Here is a 10,809-nt window from a genome sequence, read left to right as displayed (position 1 = left end):
ACCTGCCCTCACCTATACTCATGAACTGTTGGTAATGACCCAAGGCAAGATATCTCACATACATTTGTTACCAATTTCTTTCCTCCATAGGGCTTATTGAATGACACCGTTACAGGGTGAGAAGTTCAGCAATTCAAGAGATCCTCAGAGTAGAGCTGTTGCTCCTTTGGAATGATAGGAACCAGATGAGGTGGTTTGGGCATGTCTTAAGGATGCCTCCACCCTGTTGACTCCCACTGGTGCTGTTCTGGGCATGTCCCACAGGGTGGAGACTTTCTGGCAGACACAGGATGCATTGGAAGGAATATAATCTCATGGATTGCCTGGGAGCATAAAAGAACTGTACTGGAAGAACTGGAATTTTTAGCTGTAGGGACAAGGATGTCTGGACTGGGCAGCTTGGCCTGAAGCTGCTGCGACCCTCACAAGTAAAATCAGTTTGATGAGATGATCATACTAGCACGCGGTGTCTTTACCTCATAGCTAACGACTAAATGTTACTCATTTCCCCACTCCTCTTAATTTTAACTATAATGATCAACATATCAATTCTAGACCTGTTCATGACAGCAATTTACTTACTTGTCAAAAAAAACAAAAAAAACAGTAAAATACAGCCATCCAGTTGAGTCCATGTCTACAGTTTTTTTAACATCATCATGTGCATTTAATAGTAGCCATTTTACCACAACACTCTGAACCATATAAAGATTGGAATTGCTTGGGTATGGTATTTCAGTATCTTTAAACTTCTCTTATATTCTCTCCACCAGTGCCAGAAGTATAAAAACTGGCCTTGAGTTGACATTTTGTACAACCCTTGAAATATTACCTAAGCAAACAGCTTATTTTTTAAGTGAACATCAAATTAATGGAGCCATTTAAAAATATATTAGGATAAAAGTAAAAAATAGAAAAACAACTTTTTTATTTCTCAATTGTGGCATTTAGAACTGTATAAAATATGTACATTTGTTGCTTATAAAAGTAGTCTTTGGACTTTAATCCATGATTGCAACTGAAACATTTTAAACATGTTTTAATAAATGTGATTTGTCAATTCTACAATTGCTGCTAGCAGCAGCCCCACATTTTCCTTTTATCTCTAATGTAATAGTCAAGACTGGTGGTCAAGAATAAAGAACATGCTCATCCCTCATCATCACTGCTGCTCCACGCATCTTCAAAAGCAGGATTAAGGCTTCCACCCTGTGACAGAAAAATACATGAAAGCATTAAGTTTAAAACAATATTTCAAACCAAATAATATAGATCACTAAAACTATCAGAAAACAAAAATAGGAAATGTGGCATTGAATTATGAATAAACAACTATTACAGTCTGAGTAACTACATCATAAACAGTAATTCTCCCATGGAAGACATTTTTGAGATTAAGAAGGGGAAAAGGCATAATTGTTTCATTTACATATCTCATGTGTTACTTAGACAAATTGTCAAAGGATTTTGCTTTCTTGGGTGAAATGTGGGAAGAACAAGGAAACCACCAGACGAGGGAATAGGAACGCAGGATTCCCAGGAGCCGACTATGGTCACTTTTCAGGAGGGGCCTGGAAATATGTCATGAAGGCACGTTAAGAACTACTAAAAGGGCAGAAGGGGCTGCCCCTTCTGGTTGCAAACAAAAATGGCAGTTCATCAATATAGTGGATAGAATCCAGCCTGAGACATTACAGGAGCTGTTCAGAAATATGAATAAAACACCTACTAGGAACAGGAGCTCTACTGGGTTACAGGGAACTTAAAATAAACAAAACAAACATATGAGATAAGAATCTTGGTCACTGGTCTAAAGTATTTAATAAAAAAAAATGACTACACTGTTTTTCTGCTTAAAAATACAATTCAATCCTATATGAAAAATTAAAAGATTATAAATAGAAGCATATGTTGTTGTGAAAAGCAGTTAATATTTATTAAATGAATTATACCATAATTCTCCAAATATTTTCAGATAAGCTAAAATAAACTTGCATGGTTACAGACGGGTCAATGTGTGGAGTTAACTTATATTTCTCATAAGTTTTCTGTAAGTATCTGGATATCCCAAAGACGTGTTATGTTCACTGGTAACTGTACGTAGACCAAATGGTTACTCATCCAGGACTAAATCTTGCTTTATACCTGCTGATGTCAGAATAGTCTCCAGTTTCCTGTAACATTGTAATGGCCTAAGGAGGTTCAGAAAATCAATTGGTGTTTGAAGTAAGCTAATTACTAAAATTTTATATAAAACTACAGTACATTTACTATAATTACAATACTTTAGAGGCAAAGATATTTACAGCTATATCTGATAAGCAGTACGCAAACCATTCAAGTGTTTTCTTCCAGTGAGAACAGGTTATATTATTAATTACTGTATGTAGCTATAGATACGAAAAATGTTTTAACCTTTAGAGTTGTATATTTTTATTACTTATTAGATACGCTAATGTTTCACTGTACATGTGTTCAGTAATGGGTACAATTTTATTTGAATCTAAGCATAACAAACTGCTGATCCAAAGTACCAAAGAATAAACAATTATTTAAAATAAATACAAAACGTACGCTTTTAGTTTGGTCATCTGCATCATCAAGAGCTGGACTACGTGGAGCAGGAATCCAGGCAAGGATGTTGCAATCTTTCCCTCCACTGTACAAATCCTACATCGCAAATAAACAAAACAATCTTAAAAAAACAAAAAGTTATAAACCTGCCTGAGCGTACAACGTATGACCATAATTTCTGAATATGATCCAAAATAGTAATACATTAACATAGTATGTTAAATTTCCTGATTAAAATAACATTGTGGAGGTGCAATGTGATTTAAAAGTTGTTATCCCCTGCACTATATTAAAAATATTTAATTCTTGTTGTTTATTTGGGGCCTAATAATATAGATTCATTCACTTACACTTATTTAATCATTTTCATGCACTTATATTAAGCATTTGTGTGGGAAATGTGGGCCACAAAACTAATTTTCAGATTGTCATTTCTGTATTTTACTTAATACTTGGCTCAGGCACTGTCCCTTTGTAGTCTGCTTGTTTTCCATGTGCCTAGTACTACAATTTGCTTTCCACTTCATAAATAAATGTAAGTTAGGGTAAATGGCGAGTCTAAACTGACCTCATATCTTTTCACAGGTCTACTGCACACATTTACCAACATTGCTTAAAAAAAGATTATAAACTCTTAAGACTTTGAATCTTGTTGCAGAGACATCACCCAAATGTTTCCTGTACCCATTTATTACAAGCTGCACATGAGCTTAAGAGACATTTGTGCATATTTCTCCTGGCAGGACCACTTCAGCTCATTCCTCTTTTTCACACTGAACATCTTGCATGAAATACTCACTTCAAGTAATGGCACTGAGTGGCATATGTGGGCAAAGTTAAAGTACGCCCCAATGTCCACGTCCACTGATGCCTTACTTGCTTGTTATTACCTCTCAATACATTAAGAACACCTGCCCAAAAACACTTAACCTGAGACAAAACTTAAACTTAAGGATAACTGGTTTTCCTGTGACACAAAATATAATTTATGTTAAATGCACAAAAGATCCAAAGTAAACTGTTTCAGAAAAAAATAACCTTGAAGATGTGCAGTAGCTCAAAAAAATCTACAGCAAGTTACTATATACAAGCAGACATTATTTTATTTTTTGTTACATTATCCAGGTTATGCAGAAGACTCTTCATCACATGATGTTTTTTGCATGATCCTTTCCTCTGTCATCTTGACACTCTCACCACTCCTCACCCAACATTTGCCATCTTTTCATACTCCTTATTCTCTGATGCCTGTCATTTCAGATCAACCATCTGCTCACTGAATAACCGACAAATATTCTCATGTTTTGCAGTGTTGAAGTTGCCTCATTCACCTGCTCATTCATCCAATATATGTTGTGGACCACCAGTTCTTTGCAGGCCGCATTCAAACATTTTGCCTCTTCATACCTGGCCAAACGGCAGTTACCAGTACTAAATGTGCATATCTTGAGAAAGAAATTATAATTTGAAAACTAAACAAAGATTGACAAAGAACAGAGTAAATTAAAAATATTATGGAAAACAAACATGGAACTATTACAAAAAAATTAAACAATACAATGTATAGTTATTCTTGGTATGCATATTCCTGGTAGATTAGAATCTGGAGGAGATACAAGATGAATATAGGGTGTTGGGTTCAAACTGTAGTTTTCTGTTCTAGCCTACATGTATCTTGTAAATCTACATGCAGTGATTCATCTTTAAATGCACGACTTGTTGACACAGGAATTAGGTTTTTTTGTTTCCTTTAACAATATGATCTGCAAGATGTGACTTTATACCAATAAATATACATAACATGATGTGAAATTGATTAAAAGGTGACACTCTGTATATAACTTCTGTAACTGTGTCAATTGTTTCTGTTATCCTTTTACTGTGATCAAAATGTACAACTCTCATCACACAACAGGTATGATTGGACATCTGGATAGAAGAATCATACCCTCTGTGAGACTGTGGCACTTTTTGTTTCTATAGTGCATATTTTTGTTCAATTTAGGGCTACTTCTCCATTATTAGAATTTGAATAAAGACCTGGTAAAATCTCAAATAATGCAAAAACTTGGAAAATGTAAAAGGACCCACAACCAGTGCACATAACTTTGCATCACATCTAAAAAATACAGAATAATAAAACCCCCTTGGAAAAAAATTTAAATTCTTGCAGATTAAAAAACAATCCCTTCATTTTTTTTTACACTGTATTTTTGTTAACTCGTACCTCTCATCAACGTGTTTCATAGTAATATTTCATTTGTGAGATTAAATGAAACTAACTTACCTGGTAGTCTGGATGGAATTCACAACAGTCAACATAACTGTAATGGCCTCTCAGCATGGTAATCAGTTTTCCCGTAAAAAGGGCATATACTGCGATTTCACTGCCAGAAGGTACAAATACAAATTCTGGACTGCAACCTTTGGACACAGTAAATTTTAATCCTTTACGGCTTTCATTATACACCTTCCCATAGTTCACCTATAAAAAGTGAGCATAAATCAGTTTCTGTCTTACATTTTTGCAATCCACAAGAAACACACAAATACACATGCATAATAATATGGATTCATAAAGCAGCCACATCCAAAACTACAAAACAATATGCTGAACGTCAATTTGTTCTGCTGAACTATGGATCAAATCTCACAACCTCCACTGTAACCAATATCTTAATTTTAATAAAATGACTGACTACTCAGTAAGCCATCTTTACTTTATTTTTATAAACAGTACATTTTATTCCTTTTGGAAAGATTGTAAATTACGACAGTTCACTCTACTTTGGTGTGAAGCCTGTGATGGGAGCACAAGAAAAAACGTAAGATTACCGGCAAAGAATAAATGTATCTCAAAGCATGCTCTGCATTCATTTAAACTGTGGAACAGGAGTCTGCCAAGGAATCCCAATTCAAAAAGGTCAACAGATGGAAATGAATAAAACACATCCTTTAAAACCTCAGTAAAAAGACATGACACCTCTGGTCACAATTCCAGAATCCTATAGGAAGCAAGACATGATAGCTGGCAGCTCACTTCTGGAGCTTGTATGAGGAGGAGCTGAAGCTGAAACTGAAACTGCCACAAATGTTACCTTTATTAGGGACCCTATCCTGAGCTAATTTAAGAATGAATATTATTTGTGATTGGAATAACTCTTCTGGACTTTGTTTATACAAAGAAAGGAAACCAGGTCAGGTTGGGTAGCATGCACCAGTACAGTGCATTGCTGCACCCACCACACAACTAGACAGCTTGGGATCCCAGTTGGCAACCCACAAAGGCAGACATGTGGTCCAGTCCCACCATTTGGAAATGACCATCTACCCTGCAGCCAGGTGTTACGTGGGTGTACCCTTGGCCTGGTCAGTTTTTCTGATATTAAAAATAAAAAAAGTTATCTAAAATCTTGTACTATAAAGTAACTTTATGTTGTAATTGAAAAGAAGAAATTGATTGAAGATAAAGAACATGTTTATTTTTGGTGTTAATAATATGGTTTGGATTGAACATGCCTCAACATAACAAAAATGTTAGTAAAAAGGAAACACTGCTTTTGCAGCATACAGTGTGTTTGCTTAGCTAGACTGGATTCCAGATACAAAGACATAATAAGCAAGTGGCTAATAAACCTAAATAATAAGGAAATACATTAGGTTTTATTGTGCCAAAAAACAGAACAAAATGTTTTTTTTTTCTAGAAATCTTTTAGTTGTCCACACTGATGTTAAAAAAATATTTAATGGAAAGAATAAAACATTTTTTGAAAACACAGATATTTTTCAATGGGATGTCCTTTTTGGCCAAGATGTTAAAATTAGATTTTCTATGACTATAAATAAATTGGAGCATTTCAGATCCCAACATTTGGTTTTTACTTGTTTATTTATATGAAGAGTAGTAATACACACTGATGAATAAGAACTGTCAAATTCAAATCCACTATCACAACAATGGTAAACCTAGCAGTGGAATGCGACTATAACAGCCAACAAAGCCATAATTTTTTCTTACATGTGTTATAAAGTTGGGAGCCAAACAAATAAGATAACTTTTATCACTTATATTTAAGACCATTTAAAAGCAAATCAATTTAAATAAAATCCACCTATAAAAATCACAATTTAATAAGTAAAAGTTGTCTTTACTACAAAACCCAGCTCAAAATGATGTGCAATAATTATGTATGTATGAATAAATAACGAATATATGTAATTTATGTGTTGCAAATTACTTGTAACTTTACTTCCTCTCTTAAAAATATAAAAGTGCCCTAATATCACTAACTACACAGCTCATTGTATTTCATTTCTACAGCCTTATCTACTGAATTTTCCTGGATGTCCACAATATTTATTTCTAGGTTAGGTTCTGCAATTCTAACAGCATACAGTATAACTGGTTCTAATTAATTGGTACTTTTCACCATTTACTACAGTAAGTACTTACACTCAAAAACACAGTACAGTGTATAAGAATTCATACCAGTGTGTTTTCCCCATTTGCACTATTCCAAAGTCTCATGCGATTATCTGTGCCAATGGTTAGAAGATGTAGTCCATCACCAGTAAAGCATAATCCATTCACACGGCCATTATGAGCAGAATCAGCTATTAAAAAAAAAAAAACATAAGAAAAGGTTGTTTTGTTTTTTCCTTTCCACTCATAAAAATATGATGGTGGCTGGTCACTGATTACACTTCAGAAATAAAGAACTTTCATGAAGGTCAACTAGAACCCTGAACTATTAACTATATCCCAAGGCCCATTCCAGAGAATGCTCAGGACAAAGGCATGATGGATTACTAAGAATGTTCCTTTTACTTAGAAATCTGTGCAATCCTGAGATTGCCCTTGTATGGCAGCACATACACAATGCTTGGGACTTTTAATAATGATGTTTAATTCAGGCTGCATATTTTCTGGTCTTACCTTTCATTGAGATAAAAATAAAACAAGAAAAAAGCAACTCAGGTTTTACCTGTACAGTAAGAATCTTTACATTACCTGTTGGACTAACTTAAATTCTATGTAACAAGTACAACAATCTATTTTACCACAATAAGCACACATAAGAAAAAGATGGGAACTCGTTGGAAAGTTGCCTGAAACTTTAAATCTTCAAGTTTACAAATTGATTAAGATGCAGTTAAATTGTACTTTATGTGACAAAGTTATAACCTGCATGTTCAATTTTCACAATTAAAATGATGTTTAAAAAAGTATAAAATATTCACAATATTAAATACATTAAAGTACACAGACAACCTGCATAGGTTTCCTATTTTTTTTTTTTTCACTTTCCTGGGGAATTTTATTGTTATTAAACTGTAACATATTTCCTCATACTTTTTGAAAGCCTTTAGAAAAAAGTCTGCTTAAGTGGCTTGCTCAGGGTCATAAACCGAGTCACAGGCAAGAAATGAATAGTTGACATTGAAGCTTAAGAATAACCAAAGAATGACCTGCTATTTCCTTCTAAAAATGTTTACTAGGAAAAATGTATTTGCTACAAGGTTTAAATGCTGCATGAAAGAAATGTATAATCTCTTTTCCTCTTTGCTAGTGAGTCTGCAAATTACCTGCCTCAGAAGCAGCTTTGGATTTCACTCCATTGTGCTGGTCAAGTGTGAATAAACTTCCTGTTGCCCTTCTCACATCCCACAGCCGTACTTTGCTGTCAGTACTAAAAACAAATGAACATTTAATATCTATTTTAATTTCACAAAAAGTAATCACTTAAGAGGTAGGGTAACTTTCACTATATAATGGAGTAAATCAGTCTTTTGCAGCTATCAATTTACTCAGCTAGATTAAACTAGCTACAAGGCTTGTCAGAAGCTTAGGTCTATAGTATGTCAGTTAAATACATGGAACCAACTTTGGATATCATGCCAATCTATCAAAGGGCACACAAACACCCATAAGTTATTCATGCTCGGGCCAAATTAGAATATAATCATCGATTATCCTAACTGCACATTCACAGGATGCAAGGGTACTTGGAGAAAACCCATATGGGTAGTGAAAAAACACACAATCTCCAAAGAGGCAAATTATGAGCCAGGATTTAAACCCAATCTACTAGTGCTGTAAAGCAGCAGTAATAAAATGCAAAACCAATCTGTTCTTGATATAGATAGTAACTAAGTATATGTACGAAAAAGTCATAAAACATTGTGAACATGAATTAGTTTAGGTATAAAATTTAAAGTCTAACAAAAGAAGTTTAATGATATGTTTTGAAAAATAAAGATTATTTATGAAAAGTAGACATAAAAGCAATGTTTCATCATTTGAAACTGGACATTTTTAAATTAATATAGAATATAACCCTTAAACATTTCATAAAAAGTGAAATGGAAATTTTTACCTTGCTGTTGCAAGTATGTGCTCATATCTAGGTGACCATTTCACTGATAAAATCTCTCCCCGATGCCCTGCAGAACACATACACACAAAAAAAAAAACAATTTTTTTTTTTTACTAAATATACACCAATCTAACACACCAGCACTATTCTTGCTCATCTATATAAATTGCAGTTGTATTTTACTTAGAGAACTTTATTTAAATTGTTTCTGTTTCATAATAATTTTCCCTATATACCAGGATTCCGGTGTGTAACGTTAGAATCATTTTTCTTGTTTTACTATGGTGGTAAAGAAATTATGAATTTAAACCAAAAGCATATTACACTGACCCTGAAGAATGTGGGAACGGGAACCAGATTTCAAATCACAAAGCTGTACTTTATGGTCTTTGGTACCAACTAGGGTAGAGAAGAAAAAGAAAAACAAAGAGCTTATTCAGTATTCCAAGGCTTTATCTTAAGACACAACAGCACATTTGTAAAGGAGAAAAGACAAAGAAAAAAAACTATTATGTTTACTGCCCATGGTTTAAAAAATATCCCTGTTAGAAAACTGTATTTATTCTTGTCCATCTGAAACATTTTCTCAAAATATAAATATTTGCTGTATTCTTATTTACTGCTTGTGATAAAATGTCAATCTTTTGTATATTTTCTATATTAGAAACTGTGAGGGAGATAAGGGGGCATTGACAATGATAAAGAAATACTCGGATATCTAGGAAATAGAAACAACACTCAAATAATGTGTTTTGATAATAATAATAATACCTGGTGCACATCCTTTCTTTATTACAAATTAGCTTGATTTTGTTTAACACAGTGTGATAAGCATACTAACTTAACCATTTAGCTTAAAAATCACTACACTGTATTGCTTACTTATATTAAGTGAAAAAGTACACTTGTGTATAAAAAGTGATAAGGATAATTTAGTTAATTAAATATAAAAAAATTGCAATGTTTCATCTAATTTGTAATACGAAGCTATACATTTAAATAACAATACTAAAATAGAACTAAACAAAAGAACATTGACAAGTATCACTACAAGATCGAGTTGGGTACAAAGACATGCTAATTTCTCCCTAAACAGTTTCTGTGCAAGCAGTATACCCTGTGCCCGATTATATAGTTTTTGGTTACTTAGCAAGAATCAGAACAAGCACAGTACAGCATAAAATTGCCATAACCCGTATTAATAAAAGTGAGATTGTAAAATACAAACTATAGAGCATTCAAAGAGATGACGCCCTGCAGCTAGCCACTTTTCCAAACATTGTACTGTACAAACCTGCTATTAAACTGTGCTTAGTTGCAATGGGAGACATGTGATGGCAATATACTGTTCCTTCAAAACTGAAAATTTCTGCTGGCTAGAAAAAAAAAAATTATTGTTACTTTAACCCCAAACATTTTATAAAATACTAACTGCAAGAATACAGTATATCATTTGAATGTCTATATGAGTAAGAGCATGCATATTTGGAAACTGCCAACGAATGTTACTGCCACTCTAATATTTGTAGTTACTACTTTTAAATAACTTAACCGCCTACTCAAATCATATTTTATCTATTTCCTACCTAAAATAAAATAACTGCAGAGACAGAATGGTTTTCAAACTTTTCCATTTTAAATTATGTTGGCAAACAGAATTTTACATTTATTTTTTTTTTCACAGCAGTAAAGCATAAATTAAATCCATCATTGTTCATGCCGCACAGATTACACTGTGGTAACTCTGTGAAACTTAGCAGGCCAAGAAACTAATATGGAGGTGTACAAAGAAGGGTAAATTACAGAGTTTAAGTCTGGCACTGTGCCTCAAGTTAATTCTTCCTTCTTGGTTGGTACT

General features: G+C 33.6%; 1 protein-coding gene across 1 annotated transcript in view; it reads right to left on the bottom strand.

Moving 5' to 3' along the window:
• Positions 1-911: 911 nt before the first annotated feature.
• ercc8 (excision repair cross-complementation group 8) overlaps positions 912-10,809 on the bottom strand; it is a 44,578-nt gene continuing 34,680 nt past the window's right edge. Inside the window, exons 5-12 of the mRNA XM_039758717.1 lie at positions 10,246-10,327; positions 9,282-9,350; positions 8,952-9,018; positions 8,161-8,264; positions 7,064-7,188; positions 4,862-5,059; positions 2,575-2,670; positions 912-1,209 (exon numbers count right to left, since the gene is read on the bottom strand). Of these exons, the coding sequence (XP_039614651.1) occupies positions 1,150-1,209; positions 2,575-2,670; positions 4,862-5,059; positions 7,064-7,188; positions 8,161-8,264; positions 8,952-9,018; positions 9,282-9,350; positions 10,246-10,327 (801 nt within the window). The 3' untranslated portion in view covers positions 912-1,149. The remainder of the gene's footprint in view (positions 1,210-2,574; positions 2,671-4,861; positions 5,060-7,063; positions 7,189-8,160; positions 8,265-8,951; positions 9,019-9,281; positions 9,351-10,245; positions 10,328-10,809) is intronic.

This window comes from Polypterus senegalus, chromosome 7 (assembly GCF_016835505.1).
Source record: "Polypterus senegalus isolate Bchr_013 chromosome 7, ASM1683550v1, whole genome shotgun sequence".
NCBI classification, from domain to species: Eukaryota; Metazoa; Chordata; class Cladistia; order Polypteriformes; family Polypteridae; genus Polypterus; species Polypterus senegalus.
This window is presented reverse-complemented; position numbering and strand designations above follow the sequence as displayed.